Source organism: Pygoscelis adeliae, unplaced genomic scaffold, assembly GCF_000699105.1.
Source record: "Pygoscelis adeliae isolate BGI_AS28 unplaced genomic scaffold, ASM69910v1 Scaffold222, whole genome shotgun sequence".
NCBI lineage: Eukaryota > Metazoa > Chordata > Aves > Sphenisciformes > Spheniscidae > Pygoscelis > Pygoscelis adeliae.
The window spans coordinates 5,881,387-5,902,534 of NW_008824309.1; the positions used below are offsets into that span (position 1 = coordinate 5,881,387).

Here is a 21,148-nt window from a genome sequence, read left to right on the forward strand (position 1 = left end):
TAAGCTGCTTACCGATCAGGTGTGATAGAATCAAATCCATTATGTTCTGCAGCAGAACATCTAGTATGCTGCTGTAAATTCTCAGTAAAAATTAATGCATTTTGTGATGATGAAATATTTTTCTTTCAAACGTATGCTGTATAGCACGCTCTAATTACATTTTCGTGTTAGAATTTTGTGCTTAAGTTCAGAGATTGCCGAGTTTTAAGGAGGGATCGTGGAAGGCTGCTTGATGGATGGGAGGAGTGGCAGCCAGATACAAAATTCACACCTCGGTCTGGTTGCAAGTTGTGACAGATTCAGGTGTTGAGGCGGATCTTGGTTTCGGTAGATCTGTGCTGCGTGCTCCAATCTGTCACTTGCACTAGGGGGAGAAGGGTGTTGTATTCCTAAGGAGTCACTGATTTAGTAAACAACAGTAAATAATAATCCTCGTGAGTATTGAGGTGCCTTCATCTGTTCCGGGCTTTGAACTTCAAGAGGCTAAAGGAAGTGCGGGAGCTTACTTGAGGGCACGGAGGAGGGGTTGCAGAATCTCTCCTAGGGGGTAGTGTTGGGGGGGGGGGGGGGGGGGAGGGGAGGAATCAACTCACGAAGAAACTCAGCGCTTACTGAGGGATTTGCGCCGATTAATACGCAGAAAAAACGGAGGTTATTTGAGAACTGGTCCGTTTAGGATGGCTGTACCTGAACTATGAAAACACTTTCATATTCCTCTATTTTGTTTCTAATCCAGTTGTTTTTTTCCTTTCTGTAGTTGAAACTGGAATTTTCATCTTCAAAGACTAAAAGCGAGGTACTTCTGGACGAGGAGAAATCTGTTGATTTTGTGTTTGTTCCTCCAGAAACAAAAGCAAGAATATTGACGGAACATCAAAAAGAAGTGCTTAGGTCAAAGAGGTCTGTAACTTACTCTGTTTTAAACTTAATGTGAAATGTTGTTACGTTGACTATGTCAGGTTGACATAACTTCAATTCCTGTATCTCAGACTACTATAGGTAATTAAGTCTTACTACAAAGTTTAAAGCTAACAAAGTTCCTTGCTTTACTATTTTAAAGCAACCAGATTATCCTCTGAGCTGCATTTCCTGTTTTGATTAAATACACTCTGTTATCTGTTTGGAGTTTGGTAATTTGGAGTTTACATCTTTACTTTGACTCTCACCTGCAATTTGAAATGGAAGATGGCATTTTTCTTAAGTCATTGAAATGAAAGGGTTTTTTTACCTGCTCTGAAGGAAAGACTTCTAAACTTGAAGAGAAGTCTTATGTCAGCAGCGTATCAGAAATCAGGATATTGCCAAGACTCCTCTTAATTGCAAGGGAATCTTTAGAATTATTATCTTTTTAATGAGAGAAAATAATACTAGAGTATTTTCTGTACTCAGGCAGCAAAAACGCAGTGTAAGCAACACTTGTGTACAGTGGTGCTCGACAGGAACTCAGCTGGATTATATAGTTAGCATGCGTTGATGAATTCTTTGCGGAGTGGGATCCCAATCACAGCTTTTTATTCCCCAAAAGCATGTTTGAAACGAAAAAAAGATTTAAGGCGATTGAAAATAGCGGTCTTGAAATAAGGAGAGAAGTGATGATCTGCATCCGCTTTGCAGTTTGCTCTGCCAGTTGGAGCGCGGGGCTGTAGCAGCCGGTTGCAGTATTGTCTCTTCTGCCCAGAACAGGGAGAGGAGCGTGCGGTCACACAGTCTCCCGATAGCTGATACACGCTGCCCTGCTTTCTGAGCCGCAGTGCCTGCTTGGATGCACGTTGCAGTTTGAGTAGCCTGGGGAGTTTGGAAGTTCAGCCCATTTCATACAAGTATCCACTGGCTTGTGATTAACGCATTACACTACCCTATCCTTCTCTTTTTTTTTTTTATTTTATTTTTAAAAAAAGCCTGACTAATGCTTTCTGGGTTTGTTTCAGAGTTGGTATTCCTGCTATGTACAACAGTTTGGACGCATCACAAGATACTACCTTATTTTCTCAGTCTACTCAAAGCCAGGAACATTCTTTGTAAGTAAAGGTGGCCAGTATATACACTAAAGGTGTCCTCCTTTTCTGCTACACTTCTAATTTAAGTAACTTCTGTTTTAGGGAAAAATCATCTTTAACAGAAAATGCAAAAGAAGATACTAAAAACAAGCCTCAGGTAATTCCTCGTTGTCTAATGGTAATCAAGATATCAGAATTGTAACTGTATCAGTAGCTCTGGTAATTAACGGCAAAACTGGTTATGATACGGTTTTAAGCTTGCTTTGGAAACTCTTCAAGCAAAAAAAAAAATGTACCCCCAAATGTATCAGCTCACAGGGATAACTTCCTTTCTCTGTATTGATGAACCTGTAACACTCTTGAAGATCATCTTTTTCTGGGGCTTCCTCTATTTTTTCTACATCTGAGTAATACCGACACAGGCTCCGTGACCATAGAATACGCTGATTGCTTCTGCGGCTTGTATTTCCTCACCCGATTTGAATTTAATACCATTGCAGTGTTCTGTGTGCTGTGTTCTGCTTTTTAGAATTTACACTAGAGAGGGCCAGTCATTAAGCATTTTGCCTTAATTTCAAAACGGGAGGATTTATATAACTGGTTTTAGCGTGGATGTACTTAAGTTAAGTTTTGTTACGCAGCTACAGCTCTTATAGGGACTTAGGGATCAGTCGCGTGTATGTGCTACCACCGACTGCTATTTTATTGGGGTAAAAACAGCCGCAAGCTGTAGCACAGACTTACTGTGACTTGCTATGGTGCCGTTCCAAGAGTTGTTTAATGGCCTAGCTTTAGGTTAGGAATCGTAACACTGTTGACTTCTCTTCCATAACACTTTTTTTTTCCCCTGGCAGATGCATTTGGTATGCATCATGCTTTTCTGGAACTCTTCTCACTTTTAAAAGTGAAAGTAAAAATTTTTTTTTAATGTTGATTTCTGTATCACTCTAGCGGACCATGCTTTTAAACAGCTTAGCTGCGTGTCCACATTCTGAACTGCTTTTGGATGAAGCTGTAAGGGCTTGAGGGGGATTAAATAGTAGATTGGGGGCAGGGGTGGGGGGGATTGTAAATCCTAAGTATAGATCTATTCACTTTTGGAGAGGAGCTGGCTAAACAGCTACCTTGATCAACTGTAGCGCCAAACAGACAGTAGGGAAATTACAGCAGATTTTTCATAAAAACAGTTTTAGTCGTAGGCTTGTTAATCTCTCTTGCAAAACATAAATAAAACACTTTTGCAGTTCTTCATGTTTTGAGATTAAATGGCTTTAAAAAAAGACAAAAAATCTTTGTCTTTTATAACTACCGAAGGACAGATAATTTGAAGGAAGGGTGGTTTGAAAAACCTTGTGGTGTGTTTGTTTTCTATTCCACCAGAGCTGTTTTTTATATTCTATTCATAGCAAAACTACAACACTTTGCTGTTCATATTTTTGGGACAGGAAGAAAATGCAGAGAGTGACGGATGCACCAACAAATCAGATGGAATCACAGAGCACTGCGAACCAGATAATCCTCTGGAGAATGCTGCCTGTGTGGAAAAGTCATCCATTACTGACATAGAGGAGAGCTCAGCTTTAAACAGTGAGGGAGAGTCAAAAAGGGATACAGCTGAAATGATTCTGGAGGAACCATCAGTCGGAGAGGGATTAGAGAAAAGTACTGTGGAAACAGCTTCAAAGGAGGCCGTAGTAGGGAATAAGAACACTTCAAATGTCAGCAACAGTTCGACTTCAAGTGACATAATTTCTGGAACACCGCAGCCTGCAAGCCGACGGCAGTCTTTTATTACTTTGGAGAAATTCAGTAGCTCAGAAAACAGACCCTTTAGCCTTTCGGCATTAAACTGTTTATCAGAGACGTCTGGAAGTGCTTCTGTGACAGGTAAACAGGAAAATACAAGTGTATGCAAGACGGGTGCTAAACCAGAAAAATCTGGAGAAGAAAGTAAAAAGCCTTCAAAATCTGAGTCTGAACAAATATTTACCGCAATACGAAGGCTAACTCGCAGGCAGAGTAAAACGGAGCACCACGGAAATAAGCAGTCCAAGTTGGTAATTAGGGCAGAACAAGAGAAAAGCGCACAAGAGTCTTTTGCTTCCAACAGTATGGAAAATAGTCCTGAACGATCTCCTACAGTAGAAGACGTGGAACATGTTCTCCTTGCTCAGTCCCAAGCTCTCCTTTCTACAGAAGTAGAAATTAAGAAAGTTGAAGATACGATAGCAGAAATAGAGAAGGTCCAGGCATTAGATATGGATTCTAAAGAAAATACACCCCCAGAGACGACCGTGTCATCTGATCAGCTAACGGGCGATGATAGTCAGGTTCCACATATGTCTCCTAATCAGAAAATACTAAGACGTTCTTCAAGACGACGGTCAGAAGCTGTAGAAAGTACAGCAGGTAGTCAAGATAAGGAAGACGGCCACCAAAAGAAAGACAGACGTAAAGAAGACGAGAAGTCTGGGCAAAAGAAGGTGCCGCAGGCTAAAGATGATGTATCCCAAAAGCAGAAAGCTGTTTCTGGGAAAACTACAGAAAATGCAAATAAAAAAGAAAGCAGCCTACCTGAGAGAACTGCTGCAGAGGACTTAAGCTCAAAGGAGTCTCCTGCTTCAAGGGGCCTTGATGAGGAAGTGAACAAAAGTGCTAGGAGGTCAGAAGATAACTTGAAGACTGACACGGAAGGTCAAGACTGTAGCTCGAATACAGCAGGTCAGAAGAAGATTGAACGCCCACGATACCACACAAGAAGAGCTTCACAAGGATTGCTTTCCAGCATAGAAAATTCAGAGGCTGATGGCTCTGAGACCAAGGAAGAAAGCACAAGGAAGAGAAGATCTGCAAAAGTGAAAAATAGAAGTGACTCTCTTGAAGGTAAATGGAAAGATCTACAGCCAGGAAGCCGTAGCCATGAGGTGTCCTCCCAAGGAAACGAAGCTAAGAATCTGCTGGAACCACATGAAGGTGAACTAAGCTGTGAATTCAGCACAGATACTGAACTGACATCTGAACCGTGTGACCTGAAAAACCAAGTAATTCCTACAGATGCTAGCAAAGCTGTGGGATCTGCCAGCTCAAAGAATTCACCTGATGCACAGAATGCACATGTGGAACAAACCAAGAGCAATGCATTGATGGAATCGTTCACCAACCCACGTGTATCTGATCAAGGCCTGAAAGCAGCAGAGGAAAATAAACACATTGAGAAGCAAACAAACATAGAAGAGTGTTGTTCAACTGTTCTGCCTGAATATGTACCAGGAGCAAATGCTTCTGATGGTGATCGTTCCTCTTTGCAAATACCTGAGTGTCAGCACAAAAGAGGCAGAAGGCTGAAAAGACTGAGGAACTGTGATCGCTATTGTAAAAAGTCAAAGCGGCAAGTGATGTCATTCACTGAATCAAAAAATGAGAACACCGCTGAACTGAACGAGCCCCAGACCACCCCAGTTCAGACGTCTGTAAATACATCAGAGATGTCTGGTAGCTCAAATTTTGATGAGAGCTTGTCCATGGCGCCTTGTGCGATGAGCACTCCATTGCATCCTCCTAAGGAATCCAGCGTATTTAACTTGGAAAGAGAGAGAACATCTGAAGACAATCTGCAAGGAAATAGTGTAGTGGAGGAGGAGCTAGATAATCCAGAGTGTGTAGCAGGTGACATCGATGACTCCATAGGGAAAACTAAAGAACCTTCTGACCAGAGTGACCGATCTGAACAGCGTCTGTCTGGGTGTGTTTCAGATGAGCCTGGTGACAGCTGCCTGGCTGCAGGGAATCTAAGCGAAGAACCAGCAGCTACAGAAAAGGAAGAAGAAGAAGTAAGTCAGAATGGACAGCTGGAGGAGATACCCGAGGCACTGATTGTTGTTAGCAAACCTGAGAAAGAACAGATGAATGAGCTAGAAAGCAATCGGGATGATAAAGAAGCGGCTGAGAATACTGTAAGGGAAACTTGCATTATTCAAGATGAAGAGATGAAGGAGGAATTAGTGGAAACTGAAATTACAGTGCCCGAGAACGTGGCCGTAGGCAAAGAAGATGCAGTAGAAAATAACAGTGTGAATTCACCTCAAAAGCTGGAAGATCACGATTCTTTAGTGTTGGTTAATGAAAGCCCTAATGGTATGCAGGCACGCTGCATGTGGTCTCCTTCGGCTTCTCCATCCACTAGTATTTTGAAGAGAGGTGTAAAAAGAAACCAAGATGATGATTCCCTGTCACCTGCTAATAAGGTATTGTGCTGTGATTCACTCCGTGATACTCACAAGTCATTCGGTTCGTAACTGGGATATGTAACGGTGTCTGTAGCGTAATGAGTTCCAAATATGTTGAATTATTGACTATTTTTTTCATTGTAAGTGATCTCATGCTGAAGCTGAAGACTTGCAGATTTCTTTTTGTAACGTACAAGCACTGGCGGGCTTGCCTTATGGGGGCTCAGGGAGGGGAGTTTTATTTTTGAAACAGAGCACCAAAGTCTAATCTGCTGCCTGGGTTGCAGCGCAACAAATGTTACTGCAGAACCACCGCATACGGAGTCGGGGCCTTACCCCCCTGGGTTTTGAGCAGCTTTTTACAAAATGCATTTAGTGTTTCCTTTAGTAATAAGGAAGGCAGAGTCTCTGCCCTTGGGTGAAACGTCATCCGTGTCATTCAAGAACTTTAATGACTTTATTTCAAACTGAGCTGTTTTGTCTCCTCAGACTTACTTCACCAGCGTGTGGCGGTTTGAGTTCATACTATAAAAACTACTTCTCTCTAAAAACAGATTCGTCGAGTCTCTTTTGCAAATCCAATTTATCAAGAAGGACTGGCAGATGACATAGATAGGAGAAGTCCTGTTATTAGATCCCATTCTGCTTCGCCATCTTCCCGAAGTCTTAAAATTTTATCTAATATTCAGGCTAAGGTAAATCCTGTTACGTATATTCTGTAGGCCATAAGTACTCGCATTTCTCACTTATCGTAGGTAACATTGCTTTAGCGTATGTTCAGAGTCACTCGCGAACAATTGTAAGAGCAGAGAATCAGTAAGCGTAAGAAATAGTTGTAACTGGTTTAGCCTGACTCATTCTGTTGCTCTCTGAAGACAAATGCACACTGAGATCTAGGTAACTAGAATCTTACGGTTAACTGAATTCCTGTGATCCTGAGAGATCTTTTTTCCTCTTTTTCTATCCAGCATATTACCACTCCAACCAAAGGATTTCTGTCCCCAGGATCTCGTAACCCTAAATTTAAGAGCTCAAAGAAGTGTTTAGTAAGAAGTGCTTTGGTTCATGTATCTCTTCTATTTTTTCCTGTATTCAGTTGTGTGATAGTTAATCTAATAATTTTTCTATATTATTCAAGATTAAGGAGATGGCTAAGGAATCGCTGCCTTGCCCTACAGAATGCGTGTATCCTGCCTTAGTTGGCTGCAAAGCACCGGTTGATGTAATTTTACCTCAGCTTACATCAAACATATGGTGAGTCAGTTGTTGCTTTTGAATATTACGCTTTAATTGAAACTGAATTCTTACTGAACCTACAACCAAATCTCCTGATGCAAAATGTGATGACTTAGGGACATCTTTTGCCAAATGTTTTTAAAAGGAGGGAGTTGGTTTGGCGGGGGAGAGACTTAACTATTGTGGAATTATTCAGGTCTTTTTCGTAAGACTATGAAAAGCTTGCACCCAGGAACACGGGGAGCTCTCTCCACTTCACATGGCAGAGCAGACTGATCTTGATGATCTGTGACAAAGCAGTTGGAGCTTTCTATGTATTGAAGGTGAAGCGGAATTTAAAAAAAAAAAAACTAAACATCTACATTTCAAATGTACGAAGGCCGGCTGCTCACTAGCTTGCTTTCCGAGCTGAATTTTGACTTGTCACAACAATCCGTAGACGTGTAGTGGGAACTGCTCGGGATGGCCTTTTCTGGTGTACTCGGCTCCTTTTCCTTCCGCTCATACCACATAGGAGTGGGCTTTAGAACGCCGTTCTCTGATGGATATAGGATAAACTGCAAAAAGGTGTGCTTCTGCAGATAGAAGAACGTCATTTGCATTTTGTTTTTCCTTCACTTATGTGCCTGTGAATTGGCATTCGTGTAAGATTTCTTTCTGCTCTGCCGTGCCAGGCAGAAAGGACACGAGTTCTAGCATAATAAACCATTTTTCTTTCTCCCCTGCTTCAGCGCCAGAGGCTTGGGGCAGCTCATTCGAGCAAAGAACATTAAGACAGTGGGTGATCTGAGTACTTTGACAGCATCAGAAATCAAAACTCTTCCCATCCGCTCTCCGAAAGTTTCTAATGTTAAAAAAGCTCTTAAAGGATATCATGAGCAACAGGTAAAGTTTAATTTTAATACCCCAAAAGCCAATATTAGCCTAATGAACTGCTGACATCCATCATGAGGAATAACGGGGTTTTTCTTCCATTAGAAATAGCACTTCAAAATATAATATCTACTTCTCAAAGTAACATGGGAATTCAAGGTACGGGTGACTTGGTTATAATATTATTAATGGGAATAATGATTGTATTTATTATGAGGTTAAAACATGTCCCCCCATGTAATCTTATCCTACACCCGCCCCCACGACCGATTCTCTCTTGTTCTCTCCCAAAAAATCTTCAGGTAAAATCTCGAGGATCTGAGGAAGTAGCAGTGCTTGAAGATGCAGAAAAGCCTGTAAATAATGTAGAGGATAAATCTCTTTCTGTAGATGAAGAAAAACTGGCAACAGGTACCTATTGCTGGCTTTTTGCTTAGGATTTGGATGTTTCTGCTTGTATTGCTGCTTTCATTCTCTCCTAATGGGAACACTCGATTTTTTTTTTTTTTTTAGCGAGAGAGTGCGTTAATAGCTAATATTAGCACATTAGATGGTTGTTTGAGTTAGCCACTTTACGAAGCTGTGTAGCAATGGCTTTTAAAAACTTGTTACATATTTTGAGGGAAGGATGCTGGTTTTCCCTAAACGAGCTTGCATAAGCACGCGAAGAACAAATCGGGCAGGGCTCCAAGTACTTAATCTTCTTAATCTCAAGCGGGTATGTCTCCTGAGCTGCTTAATACCGTAGCAACTGCTGTGGTTCTGAGTGGGCACAGAAACAAGCAAGATGAAGGGTGGGACAGGAGGGGGCCGATTCCCTGGATACCCATTTTGGATTCGGGTGCCTAGATTTTTATTTGAAATCTCCTGTGCGTGTTGGGAGTTTGGCCCAATAGCTCGAACAGAGGAATTAATGTTTGGTCCTCCTGCAAGATACTTGAAGCGTTTGGTTAACTGGAGAACAAAGAACTCGGGAGTAACTTCTCCTCAGCTGTCTGGTTTAAAAGTTGGACTTTGGGATAACACGTCTCAAAGGACACTGGCTGGCAGTATCTGAATATGATCAGATACTTTCATTTCTGTCCGTAGTTTTATTGGACAATCATGATTGAATATAATGTCACCATGAAGAAGGGTAGCACGGAGTTCTGAGGGGCGCCTTGGTCAGAAGCTCTCCTATTGTGTGGAACAAATACTCTGTAGACTGCTTGAATATGTTGTTTTGTACAAAAGAAGCTCTAACGTTCTGCTACAACATAATTGTGCTTAGATTTAAACCCAGACACGCAGACTGCACTGCCCTACTTTCCTTCCTTTTCAGATTTGATTGAACCGGTTGTCTTGAGCACAAACGACCAGCCCACAGCAGATCTTCTGAGCCAAATTGATGCACTTGCTGCTCAGCTGACCTCTGAAGATCTTCATGGCTATTCAGGAAGCCAACTTTTTGAGATGCAAGAAAAACTTGTTGGCATGACAAACTGTATCATGAAAAACCTGCAGTCCCGCTGGAAATCGCCACCCCATGAAAGTTCTGATTAGTTGCTTATCATTTCTAAATAAGGAGGATTTTGTTACAACAATTTTCCCCAAAACCTGCTTTTCTTACTGGTGAATTATTCCTTAAACTGTGCATTTTGTACTATAGAAGATTTTTTTAACACCTATATGAGCAAAATGTATCGCAGTTGTGTTTTTTCTTGGGGTCTTTTAATTTGTGGGATTGCTTATTCCCTGTTAGAGGTATTTGTATTGTATTGCTATGCATATTTCCTTCAGGTAGTGAAAGGAAACTTGATAAAGTTGTGCAATAGCAAAGACTGTGAAACCAAACTAACAGAGTAGTTAAATTATTTTTTCAAATCCAAAGTGTTCTTACTGCTGCAAACCCTTATTATTTGGAAAGAGATCAGTCTCACAGCTCTGCTCATCTGCTGCCTGTTTGTTTCCTTTTAAGTTACCGAAACTCGGACAGACAGTGGCTCTCTCTTCAGCACCGTTTTATACTGAGATAAGTTGTGCTTAATTCCATACAGCAGCAACAGTCCAGGAACCCGGATTTGACAACTGGATGACATCTATTTTTGCATGTATTTTTGTAAGACTCACACTAAGAAGCTGGTAATGCAATGTGCCTTCACAGGCGAAAGGCTTTGCAAAACTTCTCAGGCTTTTTCCCGTGTTCTGTGTTTGCAGCAGTTCTCCTTCAGTGGAGAAGACTTTTTCCTTGGCAAAATGAATGGATTTGACAAGAGCTCTTTGTATATTATGTACAGACTCATGATGGCAAATGTTGGGTAATAATTTATGATCTTGAGTTTTAATTGCATGGAATGCATTGCTGCTTCTCGGAGACCTTCAGAGAGAGTTCTTGGGTTTTATACTCTGAAATCTAATTTGTATATATTGTACTGTAGCTATCGAAATGGACATTTATTGAAAGGAATTGCTGCAGGTGGTTTTAGAACTTACACATGGGCAAATAAAACAGCAGATCGTTCCCAAACTTGTTAATGTCATTGTGGTTTGGGGCTTTCTTGTGTTTTCTTCTTCAGATCTGTTCAGCCCTCCCTCAGCATTGCTTTGGATTCACGAGGTTGGGAGGGACCTTGGAAGGTCCTCGCTGCTGCCCTAAGGTAGGAGCAGGTGCTCAGGGACATGGTAGTATCTTGTCAGCAAGGCTCAGAATATTCTTTGTCCTGTTCAAGCATCTCATGAAGCAAACGAACAGGACAAAGAAGTGTCTTGGAGCTATAATGGGAACAGCGCCAGTGATGATGAGTTGTCTAGGTTTTCTTCCTTTCTTGAAAATATTACTTTGGTGTCAAATCTGCCTCCTGAGGTTTATTCATCTCTTGTATCCAGTGACCTGTACAGATACGGATGTTCCTAACACATCTCGAAAGGGTGTTGACATCTTTGTTTAACTAACCCTTCGGGGCTGGCAATCCTGAATCCTGCTCTGAGGAAGGACACTTCCCTTTCAAGCTGGTTGTGTACACCACGATGTGCTGTGAATTCCCTTTGACCAAAGGCCCTCAGAGTTAATGTTGCAACTCCTACTGTCAACTTGTTTTTAATCTTGTCTATATTGGACACAGTATACAGTGATTTCTTATTTCCTTCTTTCTTGGAGACTGGCTGGTACCAGATGTTTCAGTAGAGGAAGGAAATAACTGCTGTGCTCATGTATGAAATAATTTGTCCAGTTCATTCGCAGCCCCTCAGTTTGACTTCTGTTGTGGCTGTTACATCCTCCGTCACCACCCGGGTTGTCTCCCTTTCTCAATACAGTTTTCTGAACAAAGCCAGTTTGTTGCGAGATTGATTCCTGCTCTTCAGCATGAGTGAATACATCAAACATACTGCAGAAACGTTAGCTTTATTTAGTCACTAATTTACAAGTAATAACAGCTTTTGACCCCAGAACAGTTGCATGAAAAACACATGCATAAGAGCTTGGCAAGCAGGAGGAGAGGTGTTTGGGTTTGTTTCCCCCTCCCAGCTAAATGTTGGTTTGAGATACTAAGCTTAAATGTTGCTTATATGGAAAAGAAGTGAATACATTCAAACATTTTAGAATAGCCCAGAAAAATGCTGTCTTTGTGGGAGAATGAATAAAGTAATACGTGGTAGTCTTAGTCTTAAGTACACGTATAGAATTTCAGAGATACCAAACTGGATTGCAGTTCTAGCGTAGTTAAACCCTGCGGTGGTATGCAGTGTTGAAATGTTTGAAAGTCCAGGCAGTGTTTAAAACCTTTTTTTTTTTGACACTAGAAGAAATACAGTTTTCATAAGCACGTTTCATGTTTTGAAAGGATGTTTCATGAGTGTTTTGCTCTGCAGTTACTTTTCTTTTCTTTTTTTTTTTTTTCCACATCGTGGTTCATAAGGCACTATCACCATGGAAGACAATAAGGCACTTTGGAAAAAGTGTTACAAACCCTTTTCCAAGGCTTACACGTTGAGAAGCGCCAGCATGTCTGTGCCATGCAGATATGCTTTATGGAAAGACATGCTTTGGTTTAGACAGCTTCTACGTAGTTGGCTGGGAGCATGCCAGTCTTGCCGGTTCTCTGGACAGTCCCGTACATCCAGCCTTCATCAATTGCTTGTACGTTTACAATTGTGTCACCATCTTTGAAGGAAACCTCGTCAGCATCAGCTGCCATGTAGTCATACATGGCCCGGTAGGTCTTCTGTTAGTTTTAAGAAAGAGGGAGGGGCAAAAAAACAAGAGACACGTTTATAGCCCTGCTGTCAGCACCGACAGCCAGAGCTGTTGGTGACAATCAAAATGCAAGAGCTGGCTCAAGGCAAGTTATTTTTTGACTCATTTCGGTACTCTAAAAGTACTACTGATGGCAGTATCTGGCTGGTCTTTTAAATCTCCTGGTTTCAGATCATAAAATGTTTCTTGTCAATAACTAAGTACCTTGGTTACTATGTACCACAGGTTAGAGCCTGTGTGTTTTAGTGACACTGAAGCTGCACAAAATGTTTTCAGAGGATACTTGAGCAGTATCAGCTCTGTGTAGCTCCAGCTGTAACTTTAAGGTCTTGCCTCCCGGCAGATCTTGTGGGGAGATGATGCCATACCCATTGTCATATATCTACTCTTAGGACTCACTCTCAGGAGTAGGAAGAAGTATTAATTTAAAGTTTTTGAGAACAGGTGAGGGGCTATCCTGCTTCAGTGAACCTTGTTACATCTTCACCTGGTTTTGTACCAAGCTTCAGCCCAGTGGGTAGGCACACTACCAACCCAATCCTGGCTTGACATCAGCTGAAGCATGGTGGAGCACACACCATCAGCTACCAGGGACCTCCAGGGCTGTGCACCTTTGGTAGGTAGATTAACTCCTGCAGCAAGACTGGGATTGTGTGTCTTAATACAACTGATCAATGTTACTTACGCCAGCAGTAGATGGGTGAGAAGGAACCGATGATACCGTTGTTTGCTGGGTGGCAACTGACGATGAGCGTTGTTGTGGTAACTCTATAGTTTTAGCATGCTTGTAGCCCACTACAAAAGGAAAATATGTTTTGTGTTGTTTATTACAGAATTGGTGATAGGGTTAAGAGTGAGTTGCTCTGAATAAATATTGTGGGACGGGTCCTTAGGTGGGTCAAAACTGCCTTTTACCCACTGAAATACAACTTTACAGCTGATGGTTATGTCCACAACTCAGCATTTTGCAGGTGTACTTCTGTGCTTTTTCCTGGCAAAAGGCATCACTGAACGTGAGCCCGTGACCAGTACTGCCCTGCCAGATGGTCCAGATACCATTTGTCCTCATATGTGGATAAATGGCATGGTGGTTCTCCTCATACCTGTTGCAGTTGTGGTGAAGAAGCCCGCGTTGCTGTAGTAGGATAAATGTTGATCTACGCCGTCTGAGGGCTCGGATTTTTCATCGCCACCACTGAGGCTCAAGGCACTGGCAGAGCGGGAGTGCTCCCGGCTACGGCGCTGGGCTTGGACTGCAAGGAGAAAGCAGTGGGAACCAGTTCATGTCTTTATTTTGTAAGGAGATGCACACATAGGAGATACATGTGTATATCCATATGGATATACACACATATATAGGTTACTTTTTTATATATATACACACACACACATATATGTATCTATGTGTGTACATACTCTGTAAAAATACCCAAAGCTCTCTACCATTGCTACCAAACCTGGAGCCGTTATGCTTATACCGAATAGAAAACTGACATAGGCCACATGCGTGCTAAGCAGAATTGGTTACTGTATTTTACAAAATTAATGGAAAAAAGCGTATGAATTAATCAGAGTCTGTTTTTATGGTTACTCAATGGTATTTGCCAGGGCTTTTAAAAAGCATTCTATGGACACCACGCTGAAGTTCTACTCAAAAAGGCACAGTTGTTAGATCCCTGTTATTTTTAACACAGTGTCTGAAGTCAGCACGTAAAGCTACACTTGCATAGGTAGAGCGCTAAGCTAAGCTAAGCTGTACTTTAGTATCCCCAAGCTGTCAGTTTTACTGATTGAATTTGCACAAGCATAAAACCTATTTTGCACAAATAGTACAGCCTATGGAACAAACCAGAGATCATATGTAAGCTTCGGGACTGAATATTGTCTTCTGCTGGGTCGTAGTCAAAGACTGACCCGGGATTAGTGCGCCACACACGAAGACCTGTAAGAGAAAGCATTTTCTGAGGAGAAGCTGTAGCTCAAGCAACTTTCAGAAAGCTTGAGCAGCACACATCTGCCCTCAATAGAAGGGTAAGCAGTATTTAATGAATTTGTATTTCTCAAATCTATAGCACAGATTAGGCTTTTTTTTTTTTATTTCATCTACATCAAGTGAGCTAAAGTATTTCTCTAATATGCACAGAGGTGAAGTTAAAAATATAAGTAAGAAATCAAAATCTAGCATTGCGTTACAAAGTTGAGCAGGATGGGAGAGGCAGAGCACAAATGGTTTACAGCTGCTCTAAGAGAATATTTTCAAAATGGGCTCTGATAAACACGTCATCTCCAAGTCACAATAAATTTGAATTGCTGTGGCTGAGCTTACGTAAAACAATTCATCAAGGTCAGCTTGTGTTTTGTGTAAGTGAAGTACTCAAGTCATTCTAAAACCTAGGTTCTGCTTACCTGTGAGATTCTCTTGATCCTGGTCCACGCGCTTTCGCTCCATTTCTACTACTCGCCTTTGAATGCCCCTGTAGCTAATGTCACTGAAGTCCTGCATGTTCTTTTTCACACGTTCTGTAATGGGGTCGGTAACTACAGGTGTGAAACTACCTTTGCTCTTCTCAAAATCTTCATGATATTTCACCTGCAATTTAAAACGAAATGTCTGTTCTCTGTAGCTTAGATGAGTAATTTTTACCCCTGCTTACCTCAGGTGAATTTCTAGTAGAGAGGTGCACTGCTGTTCTGAACTTTAGCTTTCTCGAATCCAAGGAACAATGAGAGAGAGCCTAATCCCAAACATGCCTCTCCTGCAGTCACTCTTGCCTTTAGCATTTAAGAATTTGGTTAACAAAACTTGGTATACGTACATTGTCCTTGAGCTGCCAATCCCAGAACGTCTCAGGAAAAAGGTTTTTATTTAAATCACTTGCCAAGCTAAAAATACATCTATAAATGCTCTTACTGTAGAGATATGTTTCTGGGTCTCTCGTACACGCCGCATTTCAGGTGTATCCAGTACATACGCAGCTTTGCCTTGTACTTGTTTTCGGAAACTATCCGAATAAAGAACCTGCCAGATGAGAAAAAGGAAGTGAGCACAGGGCACAGAACTATTTCTGCATCATGAGGAATGAGCTGCATTGAAGCAACCTGGCAAAGAAGTAAAAACAAAAAAAAAAGCAGCAACTGTGTTGGTGAATAACATTAGAATGCAAAGCAAAATTCTTTTTCATAATTCTATGAGACATGGACAGCTCTGGACTGGATCCCAAACATCCTTTTTCTTAACTACAAGATCCTTACCTTTCTTAACCTTGTAACAACAGGTAGAGGTAATGTAGTAATAATGTTCCAGGTAATATCTTCCTATGTTTGACTTGCACCTCACTGACTTTAGTGAAGTTATCAGTGTGAAACAGATGACATAATTAGATCTGTATCATTGAAACAGTACAATTTTTGCTGGGTTTGTAGCGTTTCTTTTTTGAGTGATAGCAGTTGCATCGCGCTTCCGTAAACATTTGTTTGCAGATCCTGTATTACTGGATTTGTCGAGCAAGCCATGACAACATTCCAGGTCAGGCTGGACGGGGCTCTGAGCAACCTGCTCTAGCTGAAGATGTCCCTGCCCACGGCAGGGGGGTTGGACTAGATGGCCTTTAGAGGTCCCTTCCAACCCAAACTATTCTGTGATTTGATGATCTGTTCTGTATATAGACATTTACAGGATGGGGTATGACAGGATTTACCTCTGGAGTAACAGGTTAGCAAAAAGGGGCCTAAAGAAGACGACCATTTCCAGATTTGTCATGTTTTTATACAGAATGTCAGAAATCTAACATAAAACACACTGTTACTGAAGTCATACAGTAGAAGACCAGTAAAAACAAGATATTTGCAAGAGACTTGAAGGCAACATATGTTATCTGAAATTTAACTGTTGTTTAAAAAAAACAAACCAAACTAAAGCAGTTAATCACACAGAAAGAAATAGTTGCAGCAGAAAATAAAAAGCATGTATTAAAGGATTTGATTTTAGTATGGTTACTTAATACTTCCAAACTAGATAGCTAGGTAGTTATGTTAACATCTGCACTGTTAATTTCAGTAAGGATTTCAGGGATTGAAGTGTTACTTTTTAATGTATTATCATTTATTGGCTGAATGAATAGAACATACTGAGCTGATGTTTTCTTGATTGCGTTTAGCTCTCTCCATCTCTGGAGTCATTGGTGTTGGAGTTCCTTTTGCCAGGTGTTCCTTGTACAAAACCTACGGTGTAGGAAAAGGTGTCCACAAATCAGACTGGAATAATTCATAGCTCATTCTGTAAATGGTGTTATTGTTTAAGCATACTCATCACTGCAGGGGTAGAAAAGATCTCAGGAAATAAAGCGTCTAAAAAGTTATTTGCTAGAGCAAAAGGTAAAAATCAAAGGGAAAAATAGGCAAAAATAAGGAAAACTGAGAAAATAAGGCTAAATTAGAAGTGGAGTTTTTGTTCAGAATGGTTATTTTTAATACAAGGTGGTTGTCTTTCTTCTTTCAGTACCGAGCTAATGTGTTCTTGATTGCGTTTGACTCTCTCCATCTCTGGAGTGACCGGTGTGGGGGTTGCCTTCCCTAAGCCTTCTTTGTATACAACCTACAGATCACAAAGTAATTCAAAGTCACAAATGTACAAATTAAAACCCGTAATGTTACTGGTTTTAGAGTAAACACCATCCATTATGAAAGAAAAAAAAGGTTGAAGGAAAAATAGTATTAAAAAGTTAATTGACAAAAAAAATCTTTTAGGTACTATAATTTTAAAGACATGACTTTCTAAGTTTGAGGGGAAAAAATTAGAGGGTTAAATAAAACCAGGCAGACTTAAGTTATTAATAAAAAGTGCTCTATCATATCCGCTTTATTTCTTCCAGACAATACCGAGCTAATGTGTTCTTGATTGCGTCTGACTCTCTCCATCTCTGGAGTGATAGGTGTGGGGGTCGCTCGCCCCAAGTTTTCTTTGTACAACACCTGTGGGATACAGAAGATGTATCCGGTATCTTAAACCCCCCCCAAAATCAAAAGGATTTGAACACAAATGATTACTTTGTTATCAAATTTCAAAAAAGTTGTGACTGATTATGATATGCAGCACTGCACAAAAGCCAAACATCTACTGCTGTAAGGAAGGTTAAGAAAAATAAACTGTAAAAGAAAAGCTTGTTATTTTTCTGGTTAACAAATAAGGACTCTATCCAGCTTACAGCTATGACGATGGCTCCATAGGCTTGGGGAAGCTGCCTTTCGCCCTAGAGAACTATTTAAGAAATGTTTTATCTGCTGTTTTAATCTACATTTGAAGCAATTTCTGACCTTTTGGGGAGGGAGGAGAGAGTTTTGTTGCCACACGGACATTGGGCAGCCAAATAAAGAAGGGTGTCAAGGATGGGTGTCTGGTATCACTGCACCATTACACCTACACATCTCCCCAGTCCGTGAGGCCACCTATCGCTGATACGCCGTCCAGAACAGGAACAGCCTCGTTCCTTTTGTGTTATTCTGTTTAAGGCATCCCAAGTCACCTGTCACAGCAATATAATCTCACATGGGTCAGAGAGGTGGGATTTTTCAGGGTGGGGCGGCTAGGTTTCTTGATTGTTTGGTTTTCACTAAAGTCAAATACCCCTGAAAAGCCAATGAAAGCTTAAACACTAAGCAGAGAGACAGAGAAGCCTGAATATCTTCACCAAAGGATGCTAAGCTCTTATTATTGTCTGGATAGAGTCCACAGGTACACAAAACGAGTTGTAGAAAAGGCCTAAGTTTCTGGATCAGACTGTTAACACTAAAGTAATTTTATTTTAGAAGAGGAGTGATTAATTTGCAGAAACAAATATATCTTTTTTTTTAAATTAAAATCAACTTTCAGTAGGTAGTTAGAATGTTACTTTATTAAGGTATAAGCACAAAGGAAAAGAAGAAATATATCTATTTTAAGGTACCGAGCTAATGATTTCTTGATTGCGTTTGACTCTCTCCATCTCTGGAGTGATTGGTGTTGGGGTCACTTTCCCCACATTTTCTTTGTACAAAACCTACAGGATACAAGGGAGTATCCAAATGTCATTAAAAAGGCACCACCACCACCACCACCACAAAAACCCATGACAACATACAATATAGCTTTTGAATCATTACACTTAGAAAGGGTTAGATTTGGGGCACAATGCTGTTCCCAAAAGAAACAACGGGAGCTTTGCCATTAATCTACTAGGATGCAGAAATGGACCCTGTATGGAATCAACTCTGCATAAAAGCACACTTGTAGTAAGAAAGGGTTAAAAAGAAATTGCAGAGAAACAATATCCATCCGAAAAAAGGTCAAACCTAGTTCTAGTAAAATCCTGCTTCAAACAGTGTTAAATAGAAGGTATTACGATTTGCTTGTAAGCACAGAAGGTAGGAGGTTTATGCTATGTGGCAGATTCATTTTCTAAAGTTAGAAAGCACAGATTACTAAACTGCTACAGTTATGTTATGTATGTTAAACACTTCATTCAGATCTTTAGGAACTGGTTTCCTGTTAAAAATACCGAGCTAATGATTTCTTGATTGCGTTTGACTCTTTCCATCTCAGGAGTGACAGGTGTTGGGGTTGCTTTCCCTATGTTTTCTTTATACAACACCTATGAGACATAAGAAAGGAGCCAAAGAAAGCAACAATAAATAAAAAGCTATCCACAGACAAACTTAAAGCCTAAGGCATTTTTTTTCTTTTAGTTATTTTCTCAGGGCCTATGTAGTATACATTTTTAAAGAAGGTACTTAGCAATATTTTACTAGAGAGTAGGGTTTGGCATATTGGCTTTTTAACTACAGGATCACTTGTAATAAATAGTGTAAGTAAGTACTACATAAATGAGACCACAAAAATACCATATTGAGGGGCTGAGGATGTTATGAACGTGTAAATTATAATTTAAAAAAAAAAAGCATTGCAGAGAAAACAAGTGAAGTTTGTTAAGTGTTTTTAGGAGTAGAATAGGGCATTAATATCACTCAAGAAACAATAAAAACTGTAACAAGTTAAAGTCACCACTGTAAACTACAGTAAGACATGAGTAAGAAGTAATCACTGATGTAAGCTGCTTTAGAGCTAGGGTCAGCATTATTTTGGAACAAGTGTTACAATGTCCATTTATTAAAACTGTTAAAATGTTCTTTTAAAGAGAGTTAAAGGGAACTTTTTTCTTAGCAAAGTACCGAGCTACAGATTTCTTGATTGCGTTTGACCCTCTCCATCTCTGGAGTGATAGGAGTGGGGGTTCCAGTCCCCACGCTCTCTTTGTACAACACCTGTGTAGTAACAAGAAGCATCCAAAAACATAATCACAACTCAATAATAATTACATCCAACATGAAGTCAAATATTTAAGTCTGCTGGAGCTCAGTCTGCTCTCATGTGCCCTAAAAGCTACCCCTGGAAGCAATGAAGACTGGATTGCACCCGTGAGGGTCTGAAGGCAAAGAGGTCTATGGTTTTATCTTAGCTGGTGCAACAAATCCAACACAGAAGCCTCTTACGTCAAATACATTTTGACGGTGGAGGAGAGCTTTTAGACTACCACTGAAGCCTGCTAGAAAGTCAGACCCTCCCTCTTCTGTGATAACAGCATTAAAACAGGAAACTGATAGGATTTAAAAAAAAAAAAACATATAGAAAAAGGAAGTTGGAACAGGGAGCAAAATGGTTAAAAAAATATTTAGGATAATGTAAATAATTACATATGTGAAGAAGTGGTAGGTCAGTAACATGGGAAAATATAGTACAGTGAAGAAGAAAGGATGTTTTTATAAGTTGATTACATGGAAGTAAGGAGTGGAATTGTTCATTTTTAATACAGGTTAAAAAGTTCTGTTTAAGTGGAGTTAAAGGGAATACTTCTTTTCCTCCACAAAATACCGAGCTAATGTGTTCTTGATTGCGTTTGACTCTCTCAACCTCAGGAGTGACAGGTGTGGGGGTTCCTGTCCCCAGATCCTCTTTGTACAACACCTGTGGGGTAACATGGCTATATTAAAAAAAGAAAAAAGGAACAAGCAAACAACAGTAACGCACAGCTTGCTGAGAGAACAGCCTGAATATTTTTCAAAGTCACTCCGAGCCAAAGCTTGGAATAAAACAGATAAATTAAAATGCTCCTCAAAGCTATACAGCTAAACACTAATACCTTCTCTATTCGCTTCTCAGGAGCTATACAGAAGAACTGTCTGTGCAACAGTAAACCGTTAAAGACTTCCTAAAGGCAGAAAGTATCAAATACAACACAAAAGGAACAAAGAAATCAAGTCTGTTTCATTTACCCATTCCATAAACATCACAGCAGATTACACTGGCATGTATTAGAGCACTGTTATTCTGAGGTCATAGCCACAGATTTGTATCAGGTGCTGAATAGTTTAGTTCTCATATATAAAGTAAGTAAAATCAGAAAAAAAAACCCAAACCACCACACAAAACAAAACTAAGGATTGTTGTGACTAAGAAAAGGAAAACGGTGTTTTTTAAGAGAAAAAAAAAAAAGATAATCAGACTCAAAAGAAAGGTGGAATTAAAAGTTATTATTAAGATGACATAATAA

At 40.3% G+C, this 21,148-nt stretch overlaps 2 protein-coding genes across 40 annotated transcripts in view; one reads left to right on the top strand and one right to left on the bottom strand.

Annotated features, from left to right (window-relative positions):
• Positions 1 to 10,842, top strand: part of RIF1 (replication timing regulatory factor 1) — a 37,499-nt gene extending 26,657 nt beyond the window's left edge. Inside the window, exons 26-35 of the mRNA XM_009319029.1 lie at positions 758 to 900; positions 1,929 to 2,018; positions 2,100 to 2,154; positions 3,443 to 6,241; positions 6,778 to 6,918; positions 7,192 to 7,269; positions 7,362 to 7,477; positions 8,191 to 8,344; positions 8,635 to 8,743; positions 9,654 to 10,842. Coding sequence (XP_009317304.1) covers positions 758 to 900; positions 1,929 to 2,018; positions 2,100 to 2,154; positions 3,443 to 6,241; positions 6,778 to 6,918; positions 7,192 to 7,269; positions 7,362 to 7,477; positions 8,191 to 8,344; positions 8,635 to 8,743; positions 9,654 to 9,874 — 3,906 coding nt within the window. The 3' untranslated portion in view covers positions 9,875 to 10,842. The remainder of the gene's footprint in view (positions 1 to 757; positions 901 to 1,928; positions 2,019 to 2,099; positions 2,155 to 3,442; positions 6,242 to 6,777; positions 6,919 to 7,191; positions 7,270 to 7,361; positions 7,478 to 8,190; positions 8,345 to 8,634; positions 8,744 to 9,653) is intronic.
• An 854-nt stretch (positions 10,843 to 11,696) lies between these two features.
• NEB (nebulin) overlaps positions 11,697 to 21,148 on the bottom strand; it is a 133,325-nt gene continuing 123,873 nt past the window's right edge. For 16 of the 39 annotated variants that reach the window (XM_009318966.1, XM_009319003.1, XM_009319001.1 and 13 more), the window contains 13 exons: positions 20,470 to 20,562; positions 19,770 to 19,862; positions 19,100 to 19,192; positions 18,509 to 18,601; positions 17,445 to 17,537; positions 17,068 to 17,160; positions 16,695 to 16,787; positions 15,478 to 15,585; positions 14,973 to 15,156; positions 14,416 to 14,508; positions 13,670 to 13,819; positions 13,252 to 13,361; positions 11,697 to 12,534 (listed from right to left, as the gene is read on the bottom strand). In XM_009318966.1, the coding sequence (XP_009317241.1) occupies positions 12,361 to 12,534; positions 13,252 to 13,361; positions 13,670 to 13,819; positions 14,416 to 14,508; positions 14,973 to 15,156; positions 15,478 to 15,585; positions 16,695 to 16,787; positions 17,068 to 17,160; positions 17,445 to 17,537; positions 18,509 to 18,601; positions 19,100 to 19,192; positions 19,770 to 19,862; positions 20,470 to 20,562 (1,470 nt within the window). In that variant the 3' untranslated portion in view covers positions 11,697 to 12,360. The remainder of the gene's footprint in view (positions 12,535 to 13,251; positions 13,362 to 13,669; positions 13,820 to 14,415; positions 14,509 to 14,972; positions 15,157 to 15,477; positions 15,586 to 16,694; positions 16,788 to 17,067; positions 17,161 to 17,444; positions 17,538 to 18,508; positions 18,602 to 19,099; positions 19,193 to 19,769; positions 19,863 to 20,469; positions 20,563 to 21,148) is intronic. The other 23 variants (XM_009318993.1, XM_009318990.1, XM_009318985.1 and 20 more) reach the window with 15 other exon arrangements.